The 19,204-nt window shown below is 39.8% G+C and overlaps 1 protein-coding gene across 1 annotated transcript in view; it reads left to right on the plus strand.

Annotated features, from left to right (window-relative positions):
* Positions 1-18,871, plus strand: part of LOC127567988 (ADP-ribose glycohydrolase MACROD2-like) — an 874,651-nt gene extending 855,780 nt beyond the window's left edge. The window contains exons 16-17 of the mRNA XM_052011231.1: positions 14,592-14,645; positions 15,361-18,871. Of these exons, the coding sequence (XP_051867191.1) occupies positions 14,592-14,645; positions 15,361-15,374 (68 nt within the window). The 3' untranslated portion in view covers positions 15,375-18,871. The remainder of the gene's footprint in view (positions 1-14,591; positions 14,646-15,360) is intronic.
* Positions 18,872-19,204: the final 333 nt, after the last annotated feature.

Consider the following 19,204-nt stretch of genomic DNA (forward strand, 5'->3'; position numbering starts at 1 on the left):
AATTAAAATATATTAAAAAGATAATCCTTTGCAATAGCTAATTATCAGGATTAAAACCTTTACATTAAAAGTTTTGCTGTTGAAATTCTCAGGCACTACATATTATGGATGAGTGTAGTTAAACTGGAATTCTCAGTAAAGGTAAATGGCAAATGAGCTAAAACCCATCTCACAGGGAAGAGGACAAATGACCAGCCCTCTGCCCTGCTTCAGCCAATGCAGAAATCTAATAACGTGCACTGAGCTGTTTTGCAGTGAACTGATCTGTACCAATCCCAGTGTATTTCTAATATTGTTTAATACAAATCAGAACCATTCAGTCGTCTGCTTGTGATTTCTTTGTGACCTATTGCATATAACAGGATTCCACTTTTGGTAAATAAGCATTAAGATAATTAAATGCTAACATGATTGATGGGTACTTCCTATTTATTTTAAGTAGTCACTCTGGGAACTGATATTTCGCATACTTGCTTTCATATGTCTTCCACATGCTGATGGTTTCACTAAACTAGTAATTAAAAGAATCCCAGGTACTGAGTGCCATTTCTCTTCTCTTCTCTTTTGACGCCATTGTTTGTTCATTGGTATGAGAAGCAGATGGTCAGACATTTCAGTCTTTCAAAGCTTCAGGGCTTTCCCATCACATCAAGCATGTCTTAGTGTTCAGCAATTAGATTTAGGCTTTCAGACTCCACAGGGATTGACTGAAGACCTGAGTAATTTCAATAAAGGTTTGTAAAGGAAATTTTGTAAGGTTAGTCAAAGTCATGTGAGAGAACAATGTCAGTGAGCAGAAGGGGCTTCTTTCTTGTTTTAATCTGAGGAATATTGATAATGAACTCTCTGCCTGTCTGTTTGTGTGTGTTTGTGCGTGTGTGCACATGAGTGAGAGAGGGGGGCTATTTCACATGGGGCCATTCCCCTCCAGGCAGGTCACAGGCCATTGGCTTATTGATTGAGTGTGGAAAAACTTAGCCAAGCACCTCTAGACAATGAAATAGCCTAACTTTCATTTAATTAATGGGCTGGTTCACAGATTAGGATTCTGCAGGATTTTAAATTGTTGAAAAATATTTTGCCTTAAAAAGTTCCAAATATTCAAGTTAGGAAAGTATGACAGAGATAAGGAGATGCTGACTTAACATGTAGTGACATATGAACTACTATCATAACAACAATATTACATGCCAGGGAGTTGAACTTATCCTGAATCTCTCCTTTTGGACCTAAAATGAGACATGATGTGTACTAATTTCTGTGTGTGAGGTCCTGCCTGTAACATTGGACAGCCATTGCACAGTTGCCACTGTATTAGACTGTGGTGCTGTCAGGCAGCACTGGGAAATCAGTCCAATTTGAATATTCAAGGAAAGGTCTTGTGTCTTTTGTAGGATCCTTCTGACATATTGGGCAAAATCCCCAATGGGGCTTGCATTGCACAAGCTCACTGTGGCATTTATGTACTAGTGTGGCCTAACCAGCAGTCCTTAAACAACTGCTACCATCGGCAAATATTTATTTTGACAACAGGTGAACACAAGCAAATAGGCTTTCTGACCCCTCAGACCTGCTCCACTATTCGATATGATCATGGCTGACCTATCTCCGGCCTCAACTCCTCTTCTGTACCTGAGCCTCAAAACCTTTAATTCTAAAGCTACCTGAGTGTGAATCCTTGACATTGCAACTTAATACGGCACCATAATGAAATTAAAAATTCCTCAAGGTACTTCATAGGAGTGATTATCAAATAAAACTTTAAATAAAACTGCATGAGATTTTATGGCAGGAGAGATTTTAAGGAGCATCATGAAAGAGGAACTGAAGGAAGGGAGATATAGGAAGGCAATTCCAGAGCGTGAAGCCTAAAGCCGCTGAGTGTGAGTCACTGATCAAGTAAAAGTCTGAAAATTGGCAAACAGTGCTCACAGCTGAAACATCCTTATTGTGTGCTTATACAGATAAGAAACAGGAGCAAACTAGGTTAGGCGGCCCATCAAGTCTGCTCCACTGTTGAATAAGATCTTGGCTGACCTACTTTTTTGCCCTACCCCAAATCTCTTGATCCCCAAGTGCACAATACTCTATCGATCTCAAACCTTGAATATAGTCAACGGCTGAGCATCCACGGTTCAGTGAAGAATTCCAAAAATCCCTAACCTTCTGAATGCAACATTTCCTCCCCTTAGCATTCCCAAATTCTAGTCCTTTATCCTGAGACCTGCCAGGACAAAGAAACCTGCCTAATTGGCACCACATCAACCACTCTAAGCATTCATTCCCTCCACCACCAGCACCAAATGGCTGTAGTCATCTACAAAATGCACTCACGGTTACTCTAACAGCACCTCCCATCCCACCAAGAAGGACAAGGTGTCAGGCACATGGAAATACCTCATCTGCAGGGTCCCTTCCAAGTGGAATATCATCCTGACTTGGAATCACAAGATCACAAGACAAAAGAGCAGAAGTAGGCCATTCGGCCCATTGAGTCTGCTCCGCCACTTCACCATGAGCTAAACTATTCTCCCATCTAGCCCCAATTCCCGGCCTTTTCCCCATATCCCTTGATACCCTGACTAATTAGATACCTATCAATCTCCTCCTTAAACACCCCCAGTGATTGGGCCTCCACAGCTGTATGTGGCAACGAATTCCATAAATCCACGACCCTCTGGCTAAAGAAATTTCTCCTCGTTTCTGTAATCATATTGCCATTCCTTCATCATTGTTAGCTTGAAGTCCTGGAACTCCCTCCCATGCAACATTGAACAAGTACCTTCACCAGAAGAATTGCAGAGACTTAAGAAGATGGATCACCAACACCCTTCAAGAAGACTAAGGGATGGGCAATAAATGCTAGCCCTGTTGCTAATAACCAGATTCCGAAAAATGAATAAATTAAAAAAAACCATAGCAGAGACCACAGCAAATAAACTGTTTTAAATATATGATTCTCACAATATGGAGCTAAGTGATGAGAAATACATGGGCTGTTACCTTCTGCCACTCTCTCCCATGACCCTGGCTATGCCTTACCCACTCTCTCACATAACCTTCAGCATTTATTTTATTAACATATACAATATTGTTGCTGTTTCCATTAGAAGTCTTTTAATTAGACAGGAGGTTCAACCATCTCCACCTCACCCCAGTTTTGAAAATTGAAAGATAAAAATTCTGAGAGACCAGAGACTGCAGATGCTGGAAGTTGGAGCAACAAACAAAATGCTGAAGGAACTCAACGAGTCTGGCAGCATCTGTGGAGGGATATGAACAGTCAATGTTTCGGGTCGAGACCCTTCATGTGGACTGAGAGATGGAGGGGAGATGGCCAGTGTAGAAAGGTGAAGGGAAGGGGTGGAGCAAGAGCTAGCAAGCGATACGTGCATCTGGGTGAGGAGGGGTAATCAGCAGATGGAGGAAGGGAGAGTGGAAATCGCGACAGAGAGTGGGAGGTGATAGGTGGAGGTGACAAAGGGCTAAGGATGATAGAATCTGATAGGAAGAGCATGGAATCAAATGAGGGAGGTGGGGAGGCAGGTGGGAACAATGGGGGGAAGGAAAACCAGTGGAAGGAGTGTGTGGGTGATGGGCAGACAAAGTCAGTGGAGGAGGGGAAAGAAATTCCCCCACTCCAGGTAAGAATTCTGCTTTGGTCACAGGTATTAAATCAGTGTGAGGATGTTGAGCTCCTCCAAGTATTCCCTCCTGACAATCCATTCAGTCGATTCCAGCACCCACTTTAACACCAGTGAGCAAAGAAGCATTTCCACCCCAATATGTTTTTGCATGAGAATGTAAGTGGCATGGTTAGTAAGTTCGCAGACGGCACTAAAATTGGTGGTATAGTGGACAGTGAAGAAGGTTATCTAAGATTACAATGGGGGTCTTGATCAACTGGGCCAGTGGGCTGAGGAATGGTAGATGAAATTCAACTTAGACAAGCATAAAGTGATACCTTTGGAGAGCAAAAAAAAACAGGGCAGGATATATACACTGTGAATGATGGAGCCCTGGGGAGCGTCAGAGAACAGAGAGACCTAGGGGTATAAGTACGTAGTTCTCTGGAAGTGGTGACACAAGTAAACAAGGTGGTGAAGAAGGCATATGGATGAGCTTTGAGTACAGGAGTTAGGACGTACAAGGCGTTGGTAAGACCATATTTGGAGTATTGTGTACCGTTCTGGTTGCCCTGCTATAACTGGAAAGGGTGCAAAAAAGATTTACGAGGATGTTACTGGGACTGGGGCCTTTAAATTATAAGGAGAGGCTGGATAGGCTGGGAGTTTTTTTTTCCATGGAGCAAAGGAGGCCACGGGGGTGACCTTATAGAGCTTTATAAATCATGAGGGGCATAGATAAGGTGAATAGCCACAGTCTTTTCCCCATGGTAGGGGACTCTAAGACTAGAGAGCATAGGTTTAAAGTGAGAGGGGAAATATTTAAAAGGGGCCTGATGGGCAATTTTTCCACACAGAGGGTAGCGCATATATAGAAGTAGAAGTGGTAGAGGCGGGTACCATTATGACATTTAAAGGACAATAAAAAATTGTACAGGTACATGGATAGGAAAAGGTTTAGAGGGATATGGTCCAAAGGCAGGCAAATGGAACGAGCTCAGCTGGGCAACTTGGTTGGCATGGACAGGTTGGGCTGAGGGCCCATTTTCCATGCTGTCTGGCTCTGTGACTCTGACTTTTCAGTGCTTAGAATTTTAATTTGCAGTAGCAGAAAACCACAGCTAGAGAGCATGATTCTGATGTTATCGCCACGGCTACTAACTCAAAACAGATTTGACCAATCCATCAGCATTCCAGACAAATTACCAGCAACTTTATTTCCCTTGTGGTTTCTGCTTTAACTTCTGAGGGGAAGATTCACAGCCCCCAGCTTTTCTAGGAGATTCAGATTTCAGACAAATGCATTGACAGGAATAAGTTTAAATATGTCCTTCCATGATTACGTTGAATTTAATTTCTCTATTTTTTTTATCTTCCACAGCATTTATTTGATTAACGTACAATATTGTTGCTGTTTCTATTAGCGATCCATACTTAGACTGGAGTTACTCTGTTTCCAAGGATGGCAATTGTAGAGGCCTCTGCTGAGGAGGAATGACAACATGGCTTACACGGTTCCAACAGGCACATTTTGATTTTAAGGTCCAGTTTTACAAATAGATGTGAAAATAAAAGACTGCTGGAAGGTACTGAATGGTCATTTTACAATTCTGCTCCCTGTTCCTTTAAGTTGAAATAGAAGGGAATAAGGATCTGGATTAGGATGAGGACACATGGCTCCCTGAGTCTGCTGTATCATTCAGTAAGATTGCGTTTAATGTCTCTCAACTCCACCCAACCAGCCTGTCCTTGTAACCTCTCGATTCACTTACCATCAAGATAGACATAAGTTCTGCAAAATATCATTGAAATTACAGCATGTAGACAGACAATTTGGTTTGGCCCGACTGATTTATGCCAGTGCATGTGCTCCCCACAAACCTCCTCCCATTCTATTTCATCCACCCATATCAAAGTAACCTCCTCAGGAAGTTTTATGTTACAATTCACCTGAGCAGCACTGGTTTGAAGATGCAGAGTACATTTCCAGGCTGTTATTGATCACCAGATTTGTTGGCATCTTGAGGTAGGTGCACCAGGATGGAAATAGATCCTATTTTTCTCAATTAGTCTTGGTTGCTGCAAAATGAGTATATATAGATTGCTTTGAAGTGATGGCACTCTGGAAGCACTGAGATTTGCATAAATATCATTAAATAGATAATGGGAGTTCAATTATGGTTTCATTTGGGTCAGATTATTTAGAATGTTCTTGTAGGTTGTTCAGTATTTCTAATGACCATGTAATTTTATAAATATTTAATCATCTTTATATGACTTCAGTTGTCTCTTTTTCACGCAATTGATTTATTTTAAAACCTCCATTCATCGTCCTTTTACAATTAAATGTGTTTCATTGTACTATCACTCGGTGACTAACAGAGGCAGCACATTACCATTTATTTCATCATGATGTATCTTAATCTTCAAGGCTTTTATAAGGTCACCTCTCAACTTTCTTGGTTCAAATACAAGATGTAGAACATCGTGTCCTACTTTTTGACCACCATAAATCTGAATAATAGTTCCAGTAACATTCATCTCTAACCATTACAACTTTCCCACATAACAGCAATGACCACACTTTAAAAAGCACTTCATTGACTGTAAAACATCTTAGGTCATCCTGAAAAGAATGAGAATGATGCTACCTAAATGAAAGCCTTTCTATCTGAACAGTTACCATTGTAATTCTTCAACCTCCAGCGATAATTAATTTCTCTGACATTCACTCCTCCCCCAATATATGCTTGCATTCTCCAATTCTTATCAATCCTATAACCAGGACTAACACCAGTACTAAAATAAAAAAAAAGCATTTTCTGGAAATCTGATGCAAAGTCATTGATCTGAAATGATAACTCGCTCGCTCTCCCTCACTGGCTCTCTCTCGCTCTCTCTCTCTCGCTCTCTCGCTCTCTCTCTCTCTCTCTCTCTCTCTCTCTCTCACTCTTTCTCTCTCACTCTCTTGCCATAGATACTCACTGACCAGAGTATTCCAGCATCTTCCATTTTTATCTCAGTAGTAATATGTCTTGTACAAATGCCTGCATGGCATTGGTTCTTCTCCTCTCTATGACCTCCTCTGGCCATGCATTCCCGTAGATGTCTGCACTCTTCTGGCATTTTGTGGTTTTTCTGTTCTTATTATTTTGCTTTTGGCGGTCATGCTGTCATCTGCCTGGGTCTTAAGATTGACCCAAAACATCGACAATTTCTTTCCTCCAACAGATGCTGCATGACCCACTGAGTTCCTGCAGCACATGGTTTGTTGCTCCAGATTCCAGCATCTGCAGTCTCTTGTGGCGCTCTTAAGATCTGGAATTTCCTTCTAAATCCTTCCACCTTATTCTTTCTTTAAGATGCTCCCGAAAGCCTACCTCTTTGACCAAGCTTTTGGTCACCTGTTCCAGCATCCTATGTGGTTCAGTATCAAATATTGTTGGTAATAACTCCTTGAAAGCCTCTCAGGATCTTCAGCTAGATAGAAATGTAAAGTGTTTTTTTAATCCATTATTTTTTGTCCTCAGTACTTCTGAAATGTTCCCTCAGTTTAAGATTAAATAATTGCTCTACTTACTTAACCAAACCCTCAGTCAAAACGGACTTTCAACCTCAATTTCCTTTCCAATGTTTGTCAATAATCTGCCAGTAATATGATTGATTCCTTGCCATTTCTCAGCTCAGTCATAAGAGATTCTGCATAAACACTTAACTGTTTAAATCCATAAACTCTAATGCCTTGATATTGTTTCTATTACTACAATTTTATTTTCTTTATTCCTTTATGAACACTTCTGTAAATTTTATATCCAGGTTTATTTATTTTCTGCTCATGATTCAGTAGCAACCCCATTTCAGCTTCTTGCTAAATTTATGTCAATAGTTTCCGTTTTAATCCATGATTCTAGTGACATTTTTTTTGTGTTTAAGGTCTTGACAATAGAATGTGTCATGTGCAATTTACTGATTTTTCCAAATGTTTAGTTACTGGCTTCAGAGTGTTGCTTTGATCACCCTGGGATTGACTCGTCACCCTTTCAGTGTATAATCCCGCCGTGGTTATTTATGATGTAATCTCCTTTAAATTGGGGAGGTAAAACAACTTGTTGCCCAAAACTTAAGATCTCCATCACAAAGGACCTTTCCGTCTTCAATCTTCTACATTGTTGCAATGAAATTTACTATCACAATGAGGAAAGGTACCTCATCTTTTGACCAGGCAGATTACAGCCTTCTATGTCAATATTGAGTTCAATTGTTTCAGATTCTGGGGGGATAAAGCTGCAGATGCTTGAAATCTTAAATTAAAACAGAGGATGTTAGAAATACTCAGTGGGTCAGGGAACATCTATGGAAGCAGGCACAGAGTTAATGTTATGGGTCAACGGAAAGCCATCAGCCTGAAACTTTAACTCTTTCTGTCTGCACAGATGCTGCCTGATCAACTGAGCACTTCTAGTATCCTTAGTTTCTGATTATGTTATTCCCTATGACATGGCCTCTAATTTTCACAGCATCCCATTACCCCTATTCTTTCCCTTTGGTTGTGTAATCTCTCCTGTTCTCCCTCCACCCCCGTCATAGACTATAACCTTCCTTTCCCCTCACCCAACTTTTGATGTGTCTTAAAACTTCTCCCAGTTCTGATGAAATCTCCACAGTGTTGTCTGACCTGCTGAGAATTTGCAGCATTCCCCATTCCTTTCAGATTTCCAGCATCAGTTTTAGTTTGACTTTGTCTTAATCATCATTCAGTTTAAGCACCACAGTGGACAGCACATGAAATGATCATCATTTCTGTCATGGCTTAAAGGAAAGATAATCTCAGCTACTAGACTTTTTTTCTAAAGACTTTTTCAATGGACTTTTTTCAAAGGTTTTTTTCTTTGACATTGTAAATTCTGGAGGTCATTTTGAAAAAAGTGCTGGGTAATGTTTCAATCTGAAATCCCATTGTCTGGTGTATATTTTGGGGAGGACCAAATGGAATTGAATTGGTTTGCTTTAAGGTGGGATAAAGTTGCAGCTGTTCAGACTTACCGAGACTGAGCTTCACTTTACACTGCAAGAAAATATTATGATGCCGTGAAGCATAACCACCCCCTGCTAGACCATACATCTTGTATGTTTTCAGTACTGGTAAATTGAAAAATTGGTTTATTATTGTCACATGTACCGAGGTACAGTGAAAAACTTGTCTTGTATACTGTCCATACGGATCATTTCATTACATTGAGGCAGTACAAGGTAAAACAATAACAGAATGCAGAATAAAGCGTTAAAGTTACAGAGAAAGTGCAGCAGAGGTAGACAGTAAGGTGCAAGGCCATAACGAGGCAGATTGTGAGGTCAAGAGTCCATTTTATCATACCAGGGGACTGTTCAATAGTGTTATAACAGTGGGATAGAAGCTGTCCTTGAGCCTGGTGGTATGTGCTTTCAGGCTTTTGTATCTGCTGCCCAATGGGAGAGGGAGAAGAGGGAATGTTCAGTGTGGGTGGGGTCTTTGATTACTGAGGCAGTGAGAAGTGTAGACAGACTCTATGGAGGGGAGACTGGTTTCCGTGATGTGCTGAGCTGTGTCCACAACACTCTACAGTTTCTTGCGGTCAAGGGCAGAGCAGTTGCCAAGGATGGTTTCTATGGTGCATCGATAAAAATTGATGAGGGTCAAAGGGGTCATGTCAAATTTCTTTAGCCTCCTGAGGAAACAGAGGCGCTGGTGAGCTTTCTTGGCCCTAGCATCTACGTGGTTGGACCAGGACAGGCTATTGATGATGTTCACTCCTCGGAACTGGAAGCTCTCAACCCTCTCAACCTCAGCACCATTGATATAAACGGGAGCATGTGCACCGCCCCCCTTCCTGAAGTCAATGACCAGCTCGTTTGTTTTGCTGATATTGAGGGAAAGGCTGTCGTCATGACACCATGTCACTAAGCTCTCTATTGCCTTCCTGTACTCTGACTCATACCCCCACACCTGTCAACCTGAGCAAAATGTGTTTTAGTTATTGGTTTCTTACAGTTTTATAAGTACATTAAAAGCAAGAGGGAAGCTACGGAAAGAGTAGGTCTGTTTAGGGACCAGAAGGGAAATTTGTCTCTGGAAGATATGAGTGAGGTCCTAAATGAAGACACAGGAGACTGCAGATGCTTGTTTTCTTTTTCCTTTTCTTTCCCCTGCCTTTTTTTTCTTCTTTTCTTTGTCTTCCTACTTCCACCTATCGCTCACCTGCCTTATGTCTCCCAACTCCAACCCTCCCTCTCCCCCTCCTGGCTCCATCTGCCTATCATCCTTCACCCCTCCACAGTCCACCAATCACCTGTTGGGTCCTGTTGCACCCTCCTCCTTTCTTCTTTATACCAGCTATCTTCCCGCTACACTCTCAGCCCTGATGCAGGGTCTCAACCTAAAATATCGACAATTCCTTTCCCTCCACAGATGCTTCTCGACACACTGAATTCCTCCAGCAGATTGTTTGTTTGAGGTCCTAAATTAATACTTCTCATTGGTATTCACCAGGGAGAAGGATGTGGAGGATGAGAATTAGGGGATGGGTATGCTGATATTCTGAAACATGTCTGTGTCAGGAAAGAGAAAGTGTTGGAGATATTGACACACATCAGTAGATAAATCCCCAGGGTCTGACAGAATCTATTCCAAGGTGCCATTTGAATCAAGGGAGGAGATTCTTGGAGCTCCAATGAAGATTTTTGCAAATTGGTTCGCCATAGGTGAGGTACCAGAAGAGTGGAGGATAGCTAATGTTGTTCCCTTATTCAAGAAGGGCAATGGGGATAAACCAGGAAACGATAGGCCAGTAGGTCAGTACAAGTCAGGTACTGAGCCTTACATCAGTAGTAGGGAAATTATAGGAAAACATTCAAAGAGACAGGATTTATGTTCACTTGGAAAGCCTGAGAGTGATTGGGAGTAGTCAACGTGGTTTTGTGCAGCAGAAATACTGTTTCACAAATCTGATTGAGATTTTTGAGGTAATTAAGAAAATTGATGGAGTCAGGCCAGTAGATGTGGTTTCCCTGGACTTTCGCCAGGCTCTTAACAAAGCCCACCATGGTAGGCTGGTCCAGAAGGTGAGGGCACATGGGATGGTTGACAAACTAGATCCAAAATTAGCATGGCGATAAGAAGCAGAGTGTAGTGGTTGAAGATTGTTTTTCTGACTGGAAGTCTGTAACCAGTGGTGTACTGCAGGGATGGGTGCCGTGACCATTGTTGTTTCTCATATGTATAAATGACTTGGATGAGAACGTAGGTGGACTGATTAGTAAGTTTACTGATGACACAAAAATTGGTGGAGTAATAGGTTGTGAAAGGTTACAGTGGAACATAGATCAGTTGGAAAGCTGGGCGGAGCAGTGGCAGATAGAATTTAATTCAGACAAGTATGAGGTAATGCATTTTTTGACATCAAATACTAACAGGACATATATAATAAATGGCAGGGATCTCAAGAGTGTTGATGTAACAAAGGGACTTTAGGGTGCATTCATAGCTCCCTGAAAATGGCAGCAAAGGTAGATAGAGTAGTGGAGAAGGCATTCAGCATGCTTGCCTTAATTGCCTGAGGCATTGAGTATAAGAGTTGGGATGTCGTGTTGCAGCTGTAGAAATCATTGGTCAGGCCACACTTGGAGTAATTTGCACAGTTCTGGTCGGCATACTACGGAATGGATGTGTAGCAGTAGAGAGTGCAGAAGAGATTCACCAGGATGTTGCATGGAATGAAGAGCTTTACTTATAAAGAGAGATTGGATAGGCTGGGTTTATTTTCTTTGGAATGCAGGAAGTTGACGAGTGGCCTTATGGAGGTTTATTAAATTATGAGGGGCATAAATAGTGTAGTCAGAGTCTTTTCCCAGGGCAGGGGAGTCTAGAACTAGAGGTCATGGGTTTAAGGTGAGGGAAGAAATTGAAGAGAGATCTGAGGGGCACATTTTCACACAGAGGGTGGTGGTCATATGGAATGAGCTGCCAGAGGAAGTGGTAGAATTAGACACATTACAGTGTTGAAAAGGCATTTAGGTAGGAAAGGAGTAGGCTTAGTGTGGCAAATAGGATTAGCATTGATAAGCATCATGGTCCACATGGACAAGTTTGGCCAAAGGGCCTGTTTTTGTGCTGTGCGACTCTATAACTCTAATTTTGTAATTGTGAGATCAACGATACTGATTGAGCATCTATATTCCCTTGAAGTGTAGAAAGCTAAGGGAAGAACAATGATGAAATGTACTAGTCGGCTCTCTCACAGCAAGTAGTATGTCTTGTCCAAGTATAGCTTTTAGAGAGGGAAGAGGGAGATGGAAAAAGTACGAAGGCCCATTTTTTTCTTTCAAGCTGCATTTTGCATTATTTTCTTTTGAAAGGGTACCTTTTTCCTGATGATACCATAGACCTTTAGAATGGAGCGTCATTATTGGATACCTACCTCAGCACTTATATGCTGAAGCCCAAGAAGTTTAAAACATTTTCTTAGTTTTTTTTAATAAGGTACCAGATGTCATATATTAGTTCATGATCTTGAGATGATCTTTGCTTCAGATGTCTGCAGTCCTTTGACCTCACAGGACTTTTGATGTATCCTTGGAATTTTGGGTCACTGTTTAATCCTCATTCAGAATTGATGTTGATTAGCATTGTGTTCTTACAACCAATTCTTATAACCAATCCTCAGTTGTGTATTCTACTCATTCATTATCTACTTTCCTCTCATAAATTATTCATGATATACTTTGATAAAATACCCCCAAACAACTATTAAGAGGCTAATTATGAATTCTCTGTCCTCTGTTTTAATGATGTAAACCATTTAAAATAAATAGCAAATGCTGTCCATAAGATAGCAGATTAATATTTTGCAGTTGCATGATGCATTCTTCCAATAATTTTCAGTTTCAATCTTCTTTTGAAGATGAGAAACAGTTTAAAGTGAGATTCAAAAATACTCTTATAATAATTAATACCTACAGTGATTCAGCTTTATAATTATTATATTTCCATCTTTAGCAAAACATAAAATAATGTACTTTATAGAAAATATCTTTTTATATGTTCAAAACAATCAAAGTTAAAATGTTGGGAAGTTTTCGGACAAACTGTGAAAATATCAGTTTTCCGTCTCAAGATATGACTCATAACGTGCATTGCTTCTAAATTTGTCAACTAATAGAGAAATAGAGAGGATGGAAGACTAAGATAATGTAACAATCAAAAGGAAAAGAAGAAGAAAGATAGTTACAGTAAGTGAAATTGTTTCTACCATGAGCAATGCACAGTTGATTAACCATTATAGTTATGCCATCTTGTCACATGGCATAACACTGATTTGATAATCGGTGTTATAATCAGTGGTATCTCCTTGGACTCTGCATGAGAGATCTGCTAGTTCCTATAAAAGCATTACTAATTTGTCCTCCAAAGTCATTTGATGTGCTTGAACCCCTAGTAAATCCATGCAAATGTCTTTTTATTAAAAATTATAGCTAATGCATTGTCTGATGCAGCAGCTGTGCAGAGTGCATTTCAGTAGTTTCGAATTAGCCTCCCTGGCCTCTGGCAGAAAATCCAGTGGGGAACAAAAAGCTGATCTTTTTCTTCTTGTAATGGTTGTGTTGCAAAGGAACTGCCACAACCAGTTCATATTCATCAGAAGAGAAACACTTAGGACCAATTTAGTTGGATTCACCATTCATTGTCATCAGTTTTGCACAGAATGAAACCATCTCTCACAAGTAATATTAACAGTGACGCCAAAGCAATCAAGCAATAATAATATTCAGTCCAGCCCAGTTTGCCGGTTTCTATACTCAACTTAAAAGTGGTTCCTCTGCTTTAATGAGTACAAAGAAAGTGAATGATGACGAAGAAAACTCTTCATCTCAGGATATGCATTTATCAACTGACTTTGAAGAGGTACAGTAGCCTCTGGTGAATTTAAGTTCCTATTAGTTGTCCTAAGGGCTTTCTGGCAAGCCTTTGACAAAAGAGAATTTTTAGAAACTTCTTAACAAGTGCTTTGAGTTTGATGTAAGTAGGCCCTGATTTATTCTTCCTTCTGTTCAAATGAAGCAGATAATTTTTTTTGTTTCATTTTGTCCACCAATCGTAAGCGCTTCTTGTGTCTTCTGCTGTTCCCAGCTGCGAGCTTAATTACCAGATCTGATTAAAGCTTCAGGTACCTTGAACATTTCAAAAAGAGTTCTCAACTTAGGCTTGATCTCTTTCTCAATTCAAATTGATGTTGATCTCCAGTCTTCTGCCAATGTTCATGCTGAACAACCCCTGCCGATCTCTGGGCCTAACCACCCTCTCTCAATCTTACCCCTTGACACTACCATATTGACCACTGACAACCAATCACTACTGCAGGACTCTGATCCCCAGAAATCACCCTCCCTGCAGAGCTTGTTGTGCTTGAACCCATTACCCCATACTATTGTGAATTGGTCAACAACTTATTTGCTTGTGTGCACTGCATGAAGGAAAGGCAGCAATGCCTCTGCTGAAGCAACAATGCTTTGGGCTTAGTGTAATACTGAATGGTGGATCCTTGAATGAAAACTTTGTAGGTACGTTTCAATTACGAGGCAGCTAGGCTTAGCATTAAGATTACAAGGATGTAAAGTGTGTCGTAGAAAAAGGGGTTGATGTTCTTCAAGCTAGAGTTGACCTTTATTGGAATAATGTGAAAAGAAAAATACAGCCAGAAGAAGAGTTAAAATGGCAAGCAGTTGGAAGCTCATGACCAAGCTTGTGCCTTAAACAGAGGTGTTCAATGAAGAATGGACTGGAGTGTTACAGAAGGAATGGGTCCTTCAGAATACCAGAAAGGAAGGAGTCAGTCAGATTTATTTTACTTTAAAGTTGTACAGGCCATAAAATGACACACATGTAAGTTGTTAAAAAGTCTAATGTTACTGAATATTATCAATGTTTTGCAGGGGAAGACAAGGAGAATAATGACCGCATACCCTATATTGATGAATGTGAAGAAGGTATGGAAGTTCCTGTTTCAGAATAATTTTTTTGAAAGAAGTATTAAAATAAGCTTTTGAAAAATTAAAATAATGGAATGAAATTAAAATTATATTGGCCAAGAATTCAATTTGCCAGTTTTCAAAATACTTAAAAATACTTAAAAAGTAGTTTTTCATCAAAATGAAATTGAAGTCATAACATTGTTTATAATTGTTTCTTTGTTCAACTGCTTCATACAATTGCATATATCAAAAGACAGCAGAGAAAGGATATCTGAAATATTATCCACTGAAAAACTTTATACTGTTGCACAGCTGTTTTTATCCCTTCAGGTCTTCAGATTTATTCTGATGGGTAGATGTCAACAGTTAATTCTCAATGGCTCTATTCAGGGTTATCCTTCGTGCTTAACCCTGGATTTGCAGTGTTCTGCCATGGTTGCAGAAGCTCTTAATCACAAAAGATTGATGAGGCATTTTCTACCCCTGTGGCAGCTGAGTTCTGCTCATTTGTACAATGCAGGCATTAATTCTGAAACCTTAGCTTGTATATACTGGGCAGTAGTCTGCCAAATGATCCATTTGCTCACCAAACTATTAAGCAGCTAAGGAAACATTATTGCATACCATGAATTAAGAGAAAGTTACAGATGACATAAATCCTCTGCATAGAGAAATTTCCTATCTTTTCTTGGCAGCAGCTTTGGTTATATTTGTTTCTTCTTTTCAACAGAAAGTGGACAATGAAGACCATGCGTGACTAATACAAGATCCATTGTTGTCTTTGAAGGCAGGCTGTACCCCTTTAGACCTCCAGAAGGCATATGGTACAACTTTGTGCTCGAGTTTAGGTAGCCACCTTATTCAGTTTTGTGTATAAAAATCTGAGTTGCATTATGTTTTGTAATTGCGTTATTGAAGGGAATCTTTTGGCCTGATGATGTGCTTCTAAATAATATTTTGACTGCCTAGAGCTGTTGTTTTATTGGTCAATAGAGCTTTGATCTTCACACCAAATGAATGAGTTGTGTTCACCTCCATTACATCAGGAATATTATGCTTTTGATTCTGCTTATTCATAAAATAAAGGACTGACACTAAAGCAAGCAAAAGGTACAATACTAACATCCCAGGTTCTCAAATGGACATTGAACATGCAATGACTTTGCCTAACTTCTCTTTGTAAATTTCCACTGCTCTCAGAACTGACCTAAGGATGGAGGATAGGAATCCCATTCTCTTTTGGGGGAATTAAAATATTCCTTTTTTTTGTTTTCTTTGCCAATTCCTTGATGCTGCCGTCAGTTTGTTTCTCAGCTTGAAAAATATAGAAAAAGTTTGGCACTGGTTGGAATGCATTGTTAATCCTTGAAGAACATATTTTATTCCAGAACTGACATATAGAAGTCAACCTAGAATAATGACATGGTCTCTCTGCTTTTTTTTAGAACTCCTCTAGCTTATTCAAACTTGTTCACTCCCTGCTTGCAAACAGATCACCACATTTTGCCAATTTTCCTGGTGTCATCCCATCTTCTCCTATCTGCTATCTCCTCCCATGACAGTACACGTGTTCAGTAAGTTCAGTTGCCTTCCATAAACCTTGGAATTTCCAACATAAACCTCTCCATCTCATTTCTTTTCCTTCAAGCGCTCTGTAAATTTACCCTCTTCAACCAAAGCTTAAGTTATCTGTCCTAATACCTCCTTATGCATGTAGGCGCTAAATCCTTCCTGTGTAGCATCAAATGAAGATTTACTACATTAAAGGTGCTTCATAAATGCAAGTTTTTGTTGTTAACAGTAGAAATATTAACACATTAAACTCTGGTGTGTATAATGGGCTACTCAGCCTCTGAAAAGGAGAATCCGAATCTCTTAACTGTTTTACCTGCACAATATTGACAAACCAGCTGAACATTTGCAGCATTTTTTTGTACATTTTTGCCTAAAAATTTGGTGATTTTTCTTTTATCTTGGAAGATACTGCTGGAATATAACATACTTATGTTAAACTAAAAATAATTCAGACTTCATGCATAGACATTAGCTGCTATTAACTGGGAATATTATCGTCCATGAACCAAAGAATCATTGGTTCATGGACGAAAATACGAAACAGCCAATTTCAAACAGAACAAAAAGCAATTCTCTGAAAAAAAGAACGACTTCCAACTTTAACCACTGCCATAATTCACTCTCCATTTGAGATGAAGGATAATCTCCCTCTCTTGAGCAGACTGCCACTCCCAGTAGGGGAAAGGAGAGGACCACAGTAACTTCTATTTATGCTGCAATGTAGCAAGATATGAAAAAGTACATCAGGGAAGCAATATTTCATGACAAAAATATTTTGAGTGATGAGGTAGGCTTTAACAAAATTCTTTAATAGGCCTTAAAGAAAGAGTTGTTGAGAGACAGGGAGGTTAAGCAATGTAATTCCAGAGCACCTTGGCATCTGAAAGTACAGGATCCAATGGTACAGCAATGAAATTTAAGCATGATCACGAGGCAAGTATCGCGTATATGTGTAATTATTGGGCTGGAGGAGATTAAAGAGATTGTGAGAGGAAAAATCAAAAGGGGACTTTTGAACAAATCAGAAAATTGTAAAATAGAATATTTACTTAATTTAGGACCTAGTGTAGATCAGCAAGCATGGTGGATGATACTAATGGGACTTGATGGGAATTAAGGCAGTTAAGTTTTGGCTGAGTTCTATGTTATGGAAAGTAGAGTAAAGGAGGACAGTCAGAAGTGTGAACAAGAAAGGTAAAGCTGTGGATGCTGGAAGAATGAAATAAAAACAGCAAATTCTGGTTGTGCTCAGGAGTTCAGGGAGAAATAGAGTTAATGCTTCAGGTTGACAACCCTTCAGAACTGAGATCATCAGTTCTGCTGAAGGGCCTTTGATATCTGTTGATGCATCTTCTCACTCCAAAGATGCATCTTCTCACTCCAAAGATGCAGTCTGACTTAGTGTATTAGAATATTCGGTCTACAGGTAAAAAATGTTCCAGCAGCAAAACACCTAGGACAGGGCTGGAGTCAAATAAAGTTATGGAAGTGGAAGCTTGCAGCCATAATGATAATTGGTAAAACTTAAATGCCAGACCTGTGAGCAATTAGGCCACATCCCTCATCCTGGCTCTGTTATACCAGAAGTGGGCCAGTTCATTTCATTTTGCAATTTTTTTTCTGCATTTTGCTCTCTGATGCAACACCAATTCATAATTTTTTAGAGTTAAGTTTGTGCAGATTAATTGTAAAAACTACCCCTTTCTAGTGCAGACCATGCCCTCTGGTTCCACTCTTCTGAACAAGGTATAATGACTTTTTTGTGTCCACACTGGTCAAACTATTGGAACACTAAAAATGGTATCACTGCAGCTACTTCCTGTGCTCTCTGCTTCAATTTCTCCTCTCAGCCATCTCTTTTCCACAGACAGCATATCCATTTAGGATAATCACTCCTTATAATCCATCCCTGCATTCCCTCAGTCTTTCTGGTTGCTCTCCTCCTTAACCTGACAACAGAAGAAAAAAAGAAATTTGGATTAAATATAGTACCTTTCTGGATCTCCAGATGTCACAACATGGTCTCTTGCAAACTAAATACATTTTGAAATTTAATCACTGTTGTAAGCACCCACTTTGCAGACAAACACTCTTTTGTTTATTCAGTGAGGGATATTGAAGAACATTTTTGAGCATCCACCTGAGAGGCAAAATAAGCTCATTTGTAAAACACCATCTCTCACAATGCAGTATCTCCTTGGTACTTAAGTGAGATTTTGGTGCTGGAGCCTTTGGAGTGGGACTTGAATAAAACACATTATCCTAAATGTGTCAATCTCAGAACAATTTCCACCATTTTGATTAACAAATTTTGATTGTTTCCTTCTAAGAACTATTACTCTTTTTACGGTTATTTTTTCCCAAATTGATAAGGAAGAGACTACTTGGCCCATCATGTCTGCACCAATTCTTTGGTAAAGTTTTCAATTCTGACAGCTTTAACTGGGGCCAAAGTGAATATAAAATGTACAGTGCAAGCCTGGGCAGGACTCGCACAGCTGTTACCAAGCTGATTCCTTGTGATGCAGACCTAGATGTGCTGTGTTTAGTTGTGCTGATGTGCGGTGTGATTTTAGAATGATAGATTATATGGGCTGTGTAAAATGTCTGATAGCAAATTCACAGGCCATTTTACATCCATTATCATAAAAATCCTTGGGGCTAATTTTCTCACACCTATTTTATCCTTGACACCCAGTCAGAGTTTATCCAGACAGTAATCAACCGGTCTAACCTGGAACCTGGTTTCCAAATCTACTTTTGAAAGCCTTCAATTCTGTCTAATTTGCAATGGAAAAGTTCAGAACACACTATTTATTAGCTTTATGCATCCTGTAAAACTACACCTGGCAGTGCATGCTTGCTTTGCTTTAGACTACGATTAGATAGATGTCTTACTTTCCTTAGACTTTTCCAGAAAGCAGTTTTTTCTTTCCTTCAATGCTTTAAGGATTTGCCTTACCTGATGGTTATGTAATAGTAACTGGCAGTTGTTGCTT

This window comes from Pristis pectinata, chromosome 3, assembly GCF_009764475.1.
Source record: "Pristis pectinata isolate sPriPec2 chromosome 3, sPriPec2.1.pri, whole genome shotgun sequence".
In the NCBI taxonomy this organism is placed as follows: domain Eukaryota; kingdom Metazoa; phylum Chordata; class Chondrichthyes; order Rhinopristiformes; family Pristidae; genus Pristis; species Pristis pectinata.